Source organism: Sardina pilchardus, chromosome 2 (assembly GCF_963854185.1).
Source record: "Sardina pilchardus chromosome 2, fSarPil1.1, whole genome shotgun sequence".
In the NCBI taxonomy this organism is placed as follows: domain Eukaryota; kingdom Metazoa; phylum Chordata; class Actinopteri; order Clupeiformes; family Clupeidae; genus Sardina; species Sardina pilchardus.
Window position 1 is genome coordinate 30,037,321 of NC_084995.1, and position 15,051 is coordinate 30,052,371.

Here is a 15,051-nt window from a genome sequence, read left to right on the forward strand (position 1 = left end):
GGTTGGGCAGGCAGCTCACTGCTCTGGGTTGTGTGATTCACCTCACTGTGTGTTCACTGTGTGCTGTGTGTTCACTAATTCGGTTAAATTGGGTTAAATGCAGAGAACTGAATTTCCCTCACGGGATCAAAAAAGTATATATTCTATTATTCTATTCTATTCTATTCCATCAGCCTACTAGTAAGTAACAGAGGCTGCCATGCAAGGCATCTGGAAGTGGACCGGGGATCTGTGTTTTAGTCAAGAATGCTTCAACATGCAGACAAGTCAGCACTGCTACAGGAACGCCTGAATCTGGTGTTCAGGGTTCAGATTCTTGCCTGATTAGTGTATGCAGGGAGCAGGCCTACAAGGCTACACAGGAATGACTTTTACGGCGACATTGGTTTTCAATAAGAAATACACATTATGACCAAAGTGCCATTTACAGTCTCATTTACAGATGTTTGCCTTACATAGCTAGCCAAGTAACATTAGTAGCCTGTCAAATGTGGTAGAACACGACGAAAGGAAAATAGAAATTTACTGAGATTCATCACATAGGCCATCTTCATATAGCCATGATAACTATTCTTTATTCACCTTATAGATAAATTAACACAGATATGTACATCACAAAAAATGTTCTATGGTGAGGGCTAACTGTACGAACACAGGAGTGGCTTAGTCCTTGCTAAACTAAACAGTCAGACCATGGTTGTCCATTGAACCAGCCACATATATTGCATATGTTGTCTTCCCACCCACCCACAAAAAAACAAACAAAAACAAAAAACAATCCAGTGATATTCAGATTAAAAAATATAAAGTTCAGTAAATACAATTCATCAGAACATAAAATTCCATTCACAGGTGGATATTTTCTCATCTCCACTGAAAGACTTATCTGTTAATATATGTTATCCTGGATATAAGGTATAAGACACACAAGGACTCAGGGGAGCTACATTTTATGTTTTGCAAAGCTGTATTTGCCAGGTCCAGGGTTTTTAATTTTTTTTCCTTCAAAAATCACTTTTTCATGCTTGTAACTGAACACATATCCATATTCATAATTAGAACTTCAATTCATTTGGCAAGAGCACAGCAAGTCTTGTCATTGGACAATGTCAATAGTACGCCAAACATCATCACCACAGCCGTACACATCCAGCCATGAAACTACAGAGAACACTAACAATGATGCAAGGTAACATTTATGACTGAAATGTCTGAAAGGAAACATTTGTCTTGTGTAACACTTAGAACGGTTAAATAGATCATATCACTACAAAGTCTGATAAAATTCGCTGCAGAGCGAAAAAATCAATACAATACACTTGGTGCAGAGAAGATAAGGTCATTTTTTTTTGTTTGTTAGAGGGAAACTCACGTCAGTTTTCCTTTAAACAGATAGGGGTTACGTGTGGAGGTCACCACAGTTCCAACAAAGCACACATCAATTTGCTGCTGTTTACAGGTAAACAAACAAAAACAGAAAGGTCTTGATTTTCAAGAGGAAGGTTAAGACCATAACTATCGCATCATGCTCTGTTATAAATCGTTTTATTGTCATTAAGCTCTTGAGTAGGTTTACTGTGTGTTTCCACGAGGGTTCACCATTTATGTTGGTTTACATGTGTTTTGATATTTATTTTCCCTCTGTGACTGGAGTGTTCTGTTAGCTGTTGTCCCTTCTGGCCTGCCGTAGAGACAGGAGTGATTGGCCCCATCTGGAGCTCTTGGGTTGCGTGAGGCCTCGTGTGTGTGTATGTATGACTGTGTGTGTGTGTGTGTGTGTGTGTGTGTGTGTGTGTGTGTGTGTGTGTGTGTAGCACGGTGAGGGCAGTTAATCCACGCGCTGGACAAAGTTCTCAGGGAACAGTCCTTTTTTAGCCAAGGCCCCCTGCTGATGCCAGTCAACCTCCCGCATGCCTGTGAGCCAACCTGCATCCTGGATAGTGAGAGACAGACCACAGAAAGACAGAGAGGGAGGAGGAAAGAGATGACGCTCTCTAATAGTGAACACAGGCTTACACTTTTAGGGGAAAAAGTGCTATATAGAACCAAATATGATCTACTGCATGCTTTATACAGTATATGGCACCCCTAAATGGTTCTTTAAACCAATGTCATCAAAGGCCTACATGATGTAAGTGTCCTTTAAAGCCAGCATGGTTCGTCAGCCGGTTTGCAGCACACTCAACATGTTGAATCAGCTCCAGAACCGTTGGGAAAAGGTTTATGCAGATTAGCTTGCCTACATGTTGCTTAGAAGCAGAGTGCAAGCATTTGATACTTTCACTTTCTTGATTAGAAGTAGACAGAGTGAGCAAGAGTAGTGTGGAAATAGTAAACTAGCACCGCGTTGAACATTCTGTGCTGGTCAGTCAGCATCGTTGCTAATGCTTTGAAGTTTAACTGCAGTTAAAGGTCTAACTGCTGCCAGATCATAGTCCTGTTCCATTTCTCCTAACCTCGCAAAGATACTCAGATATACCAGATAGCATACTCTAGCAAACTGTTACTGTCATGGCAGACATCACTATTTGTTTCTCATATACTGTGGGCCACTGGCACTCTCTACAGTTAAGAAACAGTATTGCAGTTAAGTGTAGCGGGCCATGGACCACTTCTCCTTCAGAAGCCTGTGAATAAGTAAGTGTGTAGATGAGAGTGCAATAAGAGTGTAGCGACGCCGATGTAGACGCCATACCTGATCCTCTGACTGGGATGTGGGGACCACAAGGACCATGTCTCCCTGCTTTAAGTTGAGCTCATCATTGTTTTCTGCATCAAAGTCATGCATCGCCTCCACCTGCAAAAGGGAGCAGACATACACATTGTTTTTCTGACATTCATGTTTTTAAGCAGGCGAACAAAGGAGTGAACAAAAAGAGTAGTGTGTGTGTGTGTGTGTGTGTGTGTGTGTGTCTGTGTATGAGAGAGAGAGAGTTTGTGTGTGTGTGTGTGTGTATGTGTGTGTGTGTGTTGGGGGGGGCGGGTACAGTTTGTGAGTGTGTGTGGCCAGGTTGTGTATGTGAGTTGTGAGTGTGCATGCATGTACTGTATGTGCGTGAGTGTGTGTGTGTGTGTGTATTTGTCAGACACTGTGTGACCTTGAAGAGGAAGCCAGGGGGCATGCCAGAGGCGCCAGATGTGGGGGGCACCCCGTTGTCGCTGGTGGTGGTGGGGGACAGGATGTCCACATCACGGTCATCATCTCCCTCGTTGCTGGACGCTGGTTCAATCACAACAGAGGGGATAGGCATCTTCTCCTGGGAGACACAAAAGAGCAGAGTTAGCACTCGGCTCCAGTAAAGCTATCAACACACACAACAACACACATAAACAAACAAACCATTTCTTAACCATTAAATAATGGGCAAACAGTAACAGAACAAAATCAATAATTTGACAATTGATCATTCAAAAAAAGTCTCCAAAGACAAAGTCACCAAAAAAACAAAAAAAACAAACGGAAGCTGTCTGGATCCGTGGCTAGTGTTAGTGGTTAAGTGTTGATGTGAGGAGCTGGCGTGGTGGTTGGATACCTCCTCAGAAACACTGTCTGCTGGCCCCTCCACTGGTTTGGCCACAGCAGCACTGGCTGCCTCCTCTGCCTTGACCTCTACAGTGCCCGCCTCCTGCTTGGGCTGGGGCTCGGCCTCTGGCTCCGCACTGCCCTCGCCGCCACCGTCGCCACCGCTCTCGCCCGCGGGCTTGGCCACCTCAGCCTGAGACATGTGGCCAAATGTGTGAGCCGGCGCTGCCGCGGCGTTAGCACTAATGCCAACGCTAATAATCGGTACAATTCAGAAGATGTTGGAATATGCCGAATGAGGAGGACGACGAGGAGGAGGAGGGCGACTGGAGCACCACACTGAAATCACCACAAGGGGGAGTCTTTGCAGCGGAACACAATGAGGTTCTGGGATAGTGATTTCTTGAGTTTGGGGGAAAACGGATGGCCATGGGTAGAGGTGAAATCTATCAGTTTTTACCACGCCGGAGGTCAAACTGAGTTCACCATATCTGCGATGGTTGAATGATAATGTCAGTTTGTTGTTTGTCTGACAAAAGACAACTGACCAGAGTGGGGAGAGGGAATGGAGGTCTGCTTGCACTTTCACACTGTTGTGTCAGCTCATATACGTACAGTGAAGTAAACTGATGCCTAGTTACTGTGAAAGTAAGTAACTGTGTGTATTCATTTGTGTACAATTTTGGTTTACTGCTTATAAAATAAAACTTAAAAAAATACTTAGTAATAAACATAAGTATTAATGAAAGATAAAACATGAAATTACAGAGGGAAAACTCAAATTCTTACATTTTCTGAACAAAACTGTGACAAAATTTTCAGTCAGAATATCTACAGAGAACATACTTACATTGTCAAGCTTAAACACTGTTCGAAACATCAAAGCCTAATGACTTTTTACAATGAGATTTGATGTTTAAAACTGAGGCCTAGTCAGTTTAACTACTGAAGCATGGTTGATTTGGTTACCCATTATATCAACAACTAGGGCTTTGGTTGCCTCACCACCTTTAAGTAGTTCTAGTCATTCTTAACTCTTGTGCTTCAAATGAGTTCATTGATTCCTTTTTTGTAGGTATGCAACTCTTTAACAAGCTAAACAAGCTGAAAGAGTCTGAGTGAAGTATAAGAACTCTGCACTAAGTCACATATGAAATTGTTTCTAAACTCTCTACACTCCCTAAAAGCTGCTCACGTCGTTATTCACACCACCTCACCGAAAAGCTTCTTATAAAAGCCTGTGTGCTCAAAATCATTTATGTTTTTTTGCTTCTTCAGGAAAAGGAGAGGGGGGGCCAGAACATCACACACCACTCATTATGAAACGGGGCCCGTTTCCACAGTAACCACAGAAGGTCGTTAGCTCGGAAGGGCTGTAATCACAATCATCAGTGGTGTGGCCTAATCAGGCTACGCTAATTGATGGGGAGCAAAGATAGATGAGGTCACTGACCACATAATCTGATCAATTACAGAGACATGCTGTCTTTTATGGTCAATATTCCTTTTAACGGCCACAGACCTGCACACCAACTGAGAATATTTATACAGCTGAGAGCGTCTGACCTTCTGTGTCACAACTGGACACGGACCTTTTTGAAACTCATGTACAGTAAAAGTTAAATATTTACTGTTTTTGAGAAAGTGATGAACAATGTGTTTCTACTAACTGGAAGTGGTCTAACACAGAAAACAGAAGGCATAGTGAAGTGATGCCTCCATTGCTTTAAAGCGTACTCTAGACAGTGAGCTTTAAAGAGTGTTTTCTGTGTTGGTGTGCTGTGAAGCTATTGCAACCATGGTGATCAAGGTGCATCATTAGCAATCTCCATTTTACACGTGTACAAAAACAGGATCCATGTCTGAAAACCAGAAAACAATGTAACAATAATGGAACTGATGTATACTGTCTTTGATGGAAACATGTTGCCGTAATGATAATCACTATTGAAAATGACCAAATCACATCAGAGAAAATCATGCCAATTCAGAAGGTACAATAGCTGACTGATCTTAAAAAGGCAATAATTTCATCTTGAGACAGTATACAAACACCACCGCCTGGGCTGATGTGGCTCCAGCGTTTGTCTGGAGATCATCACCTGGCTGAGGTTTGGGGGGAGGAGGGGGGGGGGGGGGGGGGGTCACACCAGCACAGCGGGGATGAGGTCTGACTTTGAGTTGATTTGAATTGATTAATCAGTATGAGGTTAGTTACCGGAGCCTCTTCAATGGGAGACCCCTTGTCGTCAGGAGACGCCTATGCAGAGAAACATGAGCGTTACACATGAGGGATGGCCCTGAGAAGATTACACTGGCAGCCACCAGGGGACTGATGCTTTAAACACGCCAAGGGAAACCGAATGAATAAACACTAGCATTCTTTAAAGAAGTACAAACAAACAAACAAACAAACAAACAAACAAACAAACAAACCAAACAAAATACATCCTTGTGCTGGATATTCAAGAGGCAAGAATTATCCTTATCACATAAACATACAGTACAAAACATTGGAGCTATACAAGCAGGATTAGATTTAGTACCTTGAGAGGCAAACACAATGCGCTGAGAAACATAAACAACTATCTTGCTATCTCAGTGACCAGACGAGCACCGCAGGCATTAAGGTATCAACCGGTGATTGCTGATTAGATAGAGGCCCAGATCCCTGAAATGGGGCTCCGCGGGATCTGGGATTATGGGATAGAGATAGTTACCGGAGCCTCCGCAGTGGGGGACTCCTTCCCTGCCTCTGGTACTGCAGCAGATTCCTACACGTGGAGGAGAATGCGTTGTTCACACAGGCTAAGTGTCGTACAGTTCCTCTGCATTCAAACAGTTCAGTTTAGTTCAGTTTGGGCATCACATGCGGTTCTTCTGCCATTTTGAATGTTTTTACACTTCCATGGTTCCTCTTAGAGGCAGCTGTTAGAACATATTCACTCATCTGGCTATAACTTAACTGTCATGTCTCGGGTTGAGTAAACTTTTCAACCTGACATATTGTCACATTTACAGACGTTTATCACCAAAACACCCAAACGCATGATTAAAGCCAAGCTCATATATGAGAGGGGCTTCACAGGAGCCTTTATGATGCCCAGTTGGGCCATAATTCATAGTTACTGCAGTCACATGGGTGAGCTGTTCTTTGTCAGGCTCATCAGCTACAGGTATCTACTGTACAAAGAGACATTCTTAACTCTGTACAGGACTCCATAAAGGAGTCCCTGGCTCCAGAATACTTCTTATGTTCTGTTTGGTACGTCTCAGCTAGAGGTCAGAACTTGCTACTGTATACACCTGTTTTGTTGTTGTTGTTGCTGTTTTTCTATACACCCTTTTAATCTTTTTGATCTACATACAATTTATATGGGAAAGGTTACTTCTGTGCGCAATTCTATGATTTGAAGAATAACAGGACCACATTGAATTGCTGTATGACATTGTGAGCCTACAGTATTTCTGTCTAAGGGAACATTTAAGCATATTCCTTTAGGCAGAATTAGAACTGAGACAAAACACTTCTGTGTCACAGGCACTGTTGGTAACAAACAACTGTTGGTATTTACAAAAAGTAAATTATAAAAAGTAAAAAAACAAAACAAAATAGTAGCCTAATTCAAAACGCCCTGTGTTTTGGCATTGCAATTAAAACAGAGATAATGTATCTCTTAATCTGTACACATTGCAGAACATTGCAGATAAATGAAAACAATTACATGACTTATCATAAGACATCTCTTATCGGTTGTGTAAAGAAAAATAAATAAATCAATCAATCAATAAACAAACAGCTAAAATAAAAAACAAACGGTGAATGAAAATTCCCATTTTCAGCTAAACATAACTGCACAAGCCTACACAGTCAGACAGACATAAGACCTGCGCGACTTGGTGCACAAAGCCATGCGGGCTCTTTTTTTTTTTTTTTAAATCCCATCACATGACCGTAGGTAACAGAGCCCCACATACACCCCCCAGATGACCCCTTGTGCAGCAGCAGAGTGACATGGGGGAAAGTAGAGCACATACCTCAGCCTGGGGCCCCTCCACATTGTCAGCCGACACCGGTGACTCTGCAGGCGTCTGAACCAGATACACAGCACACAGTGCACAGTTAGCAGATAATACGCTTGGATGGGGTACAATGCTAAGGTGTGGAAATAACATTCAAATAAATGAAAAATAACATGATACAAAAAAAAGGAAATGGAATAAAAACAAAATAATGGTAAAACACATGATGATATGATCCATGAAGGTGGTGATGAAGACGAGGAAGATGATAATGATGATGATGTTGAAGATGATTAAAGCACTTAAGATGATGTGGACAATAAAAAAAATAGTGAAGATGATGAAGATGACAACACTGTCAACTATGATGATATGACTCATGAAGGTGGTGATGAAGAGGACGATGATGATGATGTTGAAGATGATTAAAGCACTTAAGATGATGTGAACAATTAAGAAGATGTGACGATAAAAAATGAAAAACACACAAAAAAAATAGTGATGGTGATGACGAAGATGACAACACTGTCAACCATGATGACACTGTTGGGGGCGTGATGATGATGATGATGAAGATGACGACGATGGTGATGATGATGGTAATGGTGATGATGATAATGATGAGATGACGATGGTCACTATTGACACTCCTGCACATACTGTAGCTATGCTGCACTTACTGGGGCCTTCTCTCCTGGGGGGCTGGTAGCCGCGGTCTCGGCGGTCTCAGCGGTCTCAGCCGCCTCGGCGGGGGCAGGTGGGGTCGTGACCTTGCCCTCGGCCCCCTCGCTCGCCTCAGGGGCCTCAGTGGCCACCACAGCCGCAGCGCCCTCCGCCTTTTCACAAGCACAGGCAGGGGCAGAGCATCAGAGCCACCCACCCAGCACAGTCCTCACTAAGGGCCAGCATAGCAACAGACACCCACCCAGCACAGTCTTCACACCGGGCCAGCGTAGCAACAGACACACAGCTGGTTGGACCAGTCTTCACACAAGGCCAGCATAGCAACAGACGCACAGCTGGTTGAACCAGTCTTCACACAGGGCCAGGATAGTCACAGACACACAGCTGGTTGAACCAGTCTTCACACAGGGCACAGACACACAGCTGACCAGCTGATGAGGTGACAGCCACAGTGGCTCTATGTTACTAAGGATGACCTCTCCAGCACTGACAAACAAATACATCAGAACGCAGCACAACATAGGCATTATATGTTTTCATATTTGCAGGCAAGGCAGATCAATATGCAATATAATGGCAACATGTGCAATAAACAGAAAAATAATGTTATATAAAACATCCAAAAATATGACCACAAATACAAAATGTACTGTATACAAAATAAAGAAGCAACAACAACAACAAAATTACATTCATACCGGTCTGAACAAAAGCAAAGGATAGCATTTAGAACAGGTGGTCAGATTTCGGAGGGTTAGCCTCAGTCAGTTAACATCCACCGCCTTCAAAATGGTGTCCCTCAACTGCTCATTGGCTGAATCCCAATCTCTCCCCTCACAGACTCACAGACTTTGATGCAGGTTCCCACTAACTTTGCAAGGGCTTAGGGCTTCCCCACTGTGAAATTGTGAAGTGTATGAGGGCTAATTCACACCCGTTTTATCATCAAACCCAAAGGGGGGCTGGAAGCTTGAAAAAACATCAGTAAATAACTGCTATAAAATGGAAACAAAAACATTTTTGCTGTTGTCGATGTACAGATACAAGTGCTCTACCATTCCTGTTATTAACATTCTGAACCCTTGTAGCCTCTCAAACTTGATCACTTATCAGTAGATGTCAGTTAAGTCTTTGAAGGGTCAGGGCTTAGACCTTAGGGAGGAGATCGGGATTCAGAAAATCACTGGTTGACATAAACGCTTGTTGTCTATGTCGATTGGTGGATGAGCTGTCAATTTCAATGGTCAACATAATTTGTGGTCATGGGTAAGGTGGCACCTAATTTGCTTGTTTGTGAAAATGAGGGAAGAAGTCAGCACAGTGGGACGACATTTTTAAAGATGGTGGCATTCCACTGAGTATACTTTTGGCTGAATTAGCGAGATTATCATCAGCCTTTGAAACGAATGGGTCCGGAACTTCCTCCCTCTCTACAGTTCTACATAATGCCTCCGTAATTTGGAACATGTGCTCATCAATACAATTAGCTTGCAATCATAATGAGATGCAATCTCAGGCAGGGAACAACATGGTTACCTGTTGCCACAACAGTGCCTACTCACCATCTTATCAAAATCTGCAGCAAAGGCAGGGGCAGCACTGTCCGTCTTCAAAGGAGGAAGAAATGAAAGAAGGTCAGTTCCATTTCATAGTCAATAAAAAGAGGACACTTTAAAACAAGCATGCGGTTAATATGCAAAAGGATTAATCATTAACCAAAGCCTTTGACTAATCTCGCTTTGGACAAAGGCGTCTGCTAAGCAACCATAACCATAACCATAACCATAACCATAACCATTCAGGGAAAGATGTTAGTAAGGAGCATTCTGGCATTAGTAGATAGAGTACTAATGTTGTACACTCATCATAAATACATGGTTAGCATTTCTGTCCCAGGTTCAAGCGCATTAGCTTATTATTATACAGTACTGGCAGGGATCAAAATAAAAGCCACCCTGCTTGAGATTACAGACACTATTAATCATATCAACTCATATACTGTAGGGAGAATGTGCCAGGGTTTCTGACTTGAACTATCTCCATACTGTGCCCTTGAACAGGGACAGAGTATTTGTGAGGCATAGAAAACATCTTACTGGCACTCAAGGACATCGAATTAAGATTGGCAAGGAATTTTGTTTACCTGAGGAAATCCATTAAAAGCATTGTTGGCCACCTAAACCGAATCACAGAGAAACAAATTAGACTTGGGATTTGCTTGGAATATGCTACTTTAAATGGTATGATTTCAAAAATTGGAGTAGAAATGCAATTTCAGACGTTAGTTACAAAAAAGAAATAAAACAACGAGCAAACAAGCAGGCAGAGGAGGGAAGGCCGGGGTCTGCGGACTGCCGGTGGGGTCCGGTGGGGGTCCAGAGAGGGGGGGTTCGTAGTGGGTGGGGGGCAGGAAGGGTTCTGGTTTCTCGTCTGCGGGCGGGGAAAGAAGGGAGGTTCTCTCGCTGAGTTCTACTCTACGCTACGCTACACATGGGGTGAGGAAGTCAGGTACCTCGTCTTTCTCTGTATCTATTTCTTGGTACAACTTTCCGTATCTCCGGTTCGCAACCTCGTCTTCCGACAGATCGGAGTTCTCCGGCTCCCTGGGCGCGTGGGCTCTGGCGGTGCCGCCCGCCGCCGGCTCGCCCGGACCGGGGAAGGCGGCGAAAAAGTCCTGGGGCTGGCGCCCGCCGACTCCGCCACCACCACCACCCGCAGCGGCTCCGCCGGCACTGGCGGCATCGGCTCCCCAGCCTGCCGCGAAGTCGCCCTGGCCGTCGGCGGAGAAGAAGCCGCTGCTGTCGCTCACCTCCTGCCAGGAGCCCTTGCTGGAGGAGTCGGCGTCCGCGGTGGCGCCGGGAGTGGCGAAGGCGGCCCACTGGGCTGAGTCCTGCCCTTCTCCCCCGCCGCCGCCGCCGCCTCCGCCGGTCGACTCCCAGCCTCCGGCCCAGCTTCCGCTGTCACCCTGCGCGGAGCTCTCCGCAAACGGGTCGGAGGTGAAACCCACCGACTCTGCCTCGGCTGGCGCCTGGGTGGCAAACGCGTCGGTGGCAAATGCGTCAACGCCCTGGTTGGCAAACAGGTCCTGTTCGACGGTGGCGCCCTGGTTAGCAAACAGGTCCTGTTCCACAGCGACGCCCTGGTTAGCAAACAGGTCCTGTTCTGCGTCAGCGAACGGATCTTTGTCGGAGGCCCCAAACGGGTCCGTCTCGGAGGCTCCGAAAGGGTCCGCGGAGGTGGCGAACGGGTCTTCCCCCGCGCCGAACGGGTCGCTCTCTGTGCCGAAGGGGTCCCCGTCGCTTCCGAACGGATCTGAGCCCTGCGCCGGCTCGGTGGCTGAGCTGTCCAGGACCGGCTGCGGCGCTGATTCTGCCGTGTCCTGCTCCGTGGCGGCCGGTTGGTCCCACTGCACGGCGAAGCCCTCGCCGCCGAAGCCCGCGTCAGCCGCCGGGGCCTGCTCTGGGAAGGGGGAGGGTGCGTCGGGCGCGCCCCACTCACCGAAGCCCCCCTGCTCCGCGTCGGCCGCCAGCTCGTCGTCGCCGCTCGTCCAGCCTCCGTTGTGGCCCGCCGCCTCGTCCAGCTCCTCCGCCGTCTCGTACTCTGAGCCGTCGGCGTCCGCGTCGCCGTGCCCCCCCCACCCGGACCCGTCCTCCGTGCCCTCCGGGACCGGCTGACCGTACTCGTCGGTGAACACGATCCCCGGCACGGCCGCCTCCCCCTCTGCCTCCTCACCTAGCGCTCCCTCCGCTGCCTGCTGCCCCTCTGCCCACCCCCACCCCGCCTGCTCTGGGGCCCAGCCTGCTCCCTCGGGCCCCCGGCCCAGCTCCTGGCCCTGGCCCTGCTCCTGCTGCAGCTGGGCGCCACTGGGGTCAGGCTCAGGGTTGGGCTCGGGGGTTTGCTCGCTCAGGCCCTGGCCGCTAACCTCGTCTCCTCCGGCGGTCTCCTCCTCCGCCGCCGGGGGCTGCGCGGCCTCCGTCGCCTCCGTCGCCTCCGCGGCCCCCCAGCCGCTCGCCGGGGGCCATCCTCCGTCGGCCGCCGGTGCGGCCGCGCCCTCCGCGCCAGCGAAAGGGTCGGCCGCCGCGCCGTCAGCGCCTGCGAAGGGGTCGGCCGCCGCGCCGGCGAAGGGGTCGGTGCCTTCCGAGCCGCCGGCGGACGCGCCGAAGCCGGCGGCGAAGTTGGCGCTCCAGTCGGCGGTGAAGCCCGTGTCGCCAGCCTGGTCAGGGAAGGCGGAGGGGAGTGAGGAGTTAGCGCTGGCACTGGCACTAGCCTCGCCCTCCCCGCCCCCTTGGGACGCCGCTCCTTCGGCCCACGACCCCGAGTCCAGCTGCTGCTGGAGCAGGCGGGGAGGAGGAGGAGGAGGGGGAGGTGAGAGGAGGAGGAGTAAACAGAGCAGAGAGTTTACACAGGCAGACACCATCCTGCCTCAAACAAAAGTAATCACATTACTTGGAGTGCACAGCAAATATACACCAAATGAAGCATATATACAGTATGTTCAGTATATACCAATTCATTAAATTAGTTACAGACAACATACAAGTACATTGAATACATACCATACCGTAATGTTTACCAGACCACTATGGACTGCTACATCAAGTTTAAACACACTGCTACAAATAGGATAGAATCACACACAAGAACATAATCATTTCATTTGAGGTTCTAATATGGTTGTCTTGACACCTCCTGTCAAAGGCTCATGAGAGTGTTCCATGATGTGGTATCCTCTGCAGCAAAGTGAGGCACTTCTGTTCTACACTTATTGCATGTTAGGACTCATCACTGAGTGAGATGGGCTCTAGTGAGATGGGATCTATGATGAGTGGGTAGCTAAGACTCAGTGTTGGAAATAGGGCCAAGTGTGTGAGCAAGAATCCACATGGAAATGGGTCGTCTCATCGCGTGTGTTCTCAAAGCTGGCTTTTGGTGTATGTGAGTGTGAGTGTCTGGGGTGTGTTAGGAGGAGGTCACTGCTCAGCAGTCAGTACTCACAGGCTGTGCAGCTGCAGCAGCGTTTCCCTGCAAAAAAAAAGAGCACAAACCAACATGAGTCAAGCAACACTGACCAAGTCCACTGACCCTCTGCTTTCCCACGTGTCCAACATACACAGAAACAGATTAATGTAAACAGGAAGCAGCCATCAGAGGTGGCAGAGAGTTTCTCACCGTCCACATGTCCCAGGGTAAGTTCTGGAAGAGAAGAGACACAGAGAGTCATTGGATTTGCTGACTCACTCACTCAATCAGCGTGCTCTAAACTCACTCACACTTAGCCCTGTTGGGGCAGAAAGCACTGGAAGCGTATTCATTTGATCAGCTAACTCAATATGGAAGGTGGAGGAGAGCCGTCTCTTTAGCTGAAGCTAACAGCCCCCCAGATGCTGCTTGGAGATAAAGTGCTCTAGAGAGGAGGCCGGAGGGGGTTCTGACCTGAGCTGTGGACGGCCCGGCGGGAGTAGTGGGGAACGCATCAAAGTCCAGGTCCAGGAGAGACTCGCCAGGCCTCTCGTTAGGCTGCCGGACACACAAACAACATCCCTCAATGTCAGTGACTCATAGAAGGTGCATGAAGTCAAACAACATAGCACAACATCGAAGTAGGGTCCATCAAAGTGTTTTGCAGTACATCTATGAGAATCTAGTTACTCTGCTTAAGGTCTGCAGACAACTTGTTGAAACGTGGACTAATAGTGCATCAAAAATAAATTCGAACAAGGCTGCATTTTCCTCTATTTTTAGCTGAAGACTTTTGGAGCCCTACCTTCAGGGGCCATTTGGGTTGGTTAAAAAAGATATCTCAAACAGCATAACACTCCTTTTGGCTCCAGTCATACTTGGTCACAGCGGTTATATCCAGATATGTTGATATAAAGTAGATTACAAATGGCTGTGTGGGATCTGACCTGGATGCAGGGTGCAGGTACAGGGAAGGCGCTGTCAAACAGGTCAATGATCTGCTCCTGCTGAACCTCTTTGGTGGGGGTGGGGGTGGGGGTGGCCATTGGTGGGGGCCGCACGGGAGGTCCTTTCTTGGGCTGGAGAACAGGCATTGTGTACGGTCACACACAAACACTAAGCACATACAGTATGCACACATATTCATACATACATTCTTTATTTGAATCCGCCAATCACATTTCTTACAGAGAGGATTCAAATATTTTCAGAGGTGAAATACAGCTCGGACATTCATGGATACAGAAAACATTGACTACACAGCACAGAAAGACTGCCTATTACAGCTGATGCAGAGCAGAGTTTTGCCATTTTTGTTTTGGATTTTCTCTAAATAACACAGCCAGTTGTAGCCCACTGAGTTTGTGAACATGGCCCAGGCTGCAACATATCAATGCTACCGACTTACATGCATAGACTAGGTCACTGACCTTTGACAAAATGGGCCTATATTTAGTCATTTTATCATAAAAGGCTATGTCCATATACAGTACACACACACAGACACACACAGACACACACACACACACACACACACACACACACACACACATACACACACACACACACACTTCACACAACAACAAAGACGACATGGTCAGACTGTCAGATACTGAGGAAGATAACATCTGTCAGGCATTTGGGATCAACTTCAGCAAATACTGGAGACGTACATGTAAATACAAAAACTAGAGGACACTTGGATTTGGGGTTGTGCTACTGGTAATGTGGACATGCTACAGGGTAGACACTATACACTGGCCACTACACAAATACTTACATCTTCACTCTGTCACGTGGAGATGAAAACAAAGCAATTGTGGATCAACATCATATGCACTTTCTTACAATTTTATTCTAAG

The 15,051-nt window shown here is 47.0% G+C and overlaps 1 protein-coding gene across 6 annotated transcripts in view; it reads right to left on the minus strand.

The window, feature by feature from the left end:
- Positions 1-521: 521 nt before the first annotated feature.
- amph (amphiphysin) overlaps positions 522-15,051 on the minus strand; it is a 30,427-nt gene continuing 15,897 nt past the window's right edge. Inside the window, exons 11-25 of one of the 6 annotated variants that reach the window (XM_062525929.1) lie at positions 14,137-14,268; positions 13,664-13,747; positions 13,400-13,423; positions 13,226-13,252; positions 12,153-12,443; positions 10,374-10,406; positions 9,793-9,837; positions 8,227-8,382; positions 7,562-7,615; positions 6,244-6,297; positions 5,742-5,783; positions 3,534-3,716; positions 3,099-3,257; positions 2,696-2,797; positions 522-1,933 (exon numbers count right to left, since the gene is read on the minus strand). In XM_062525929.1, coding sequence (XP_062381913.1) covers positions 1,829-1,933; positions 2,696-2,797; positions 3,099-3,257; positions 3,534-3,716; positions 5,742-5,783; positions 6,244-6,297; positions 7,562-7,615; positions 8,227-8,382; positions 9,793-9,837; positions 10,374-10,406; positions 12,153-12,443; positions 13,226-13,252; positions 13,400-13,423; positions 13,664-13,747; positions 14,137-14,268 — 1,491 coding nt within the window. In that variant the 3' untranslated portion in view covers positions 522-1,828. Of the gene's footprint in view, positions 1,934-2,695; positions 2,798-3,098; positions 3,258-3,533; positions 3,717-5,741; positions 5,784-6,243; positions 6,298-7,561; positions 7,616-8,226; positions 8,383-9,792; positions 9,838-10,373; positions 10,407-12,152; positions 12,561-13,225; positions 13,253-13,399; positions 13,424-13,663; positions 13,748-14,136; positions 14,269-15,051 lie in introns of all 6 variants that reach the window. The other 5 variants (XM_062525913.1, XM_062525904.1, XM_062525946.1 and 2 more) reach the window with 5 other exon arrangements.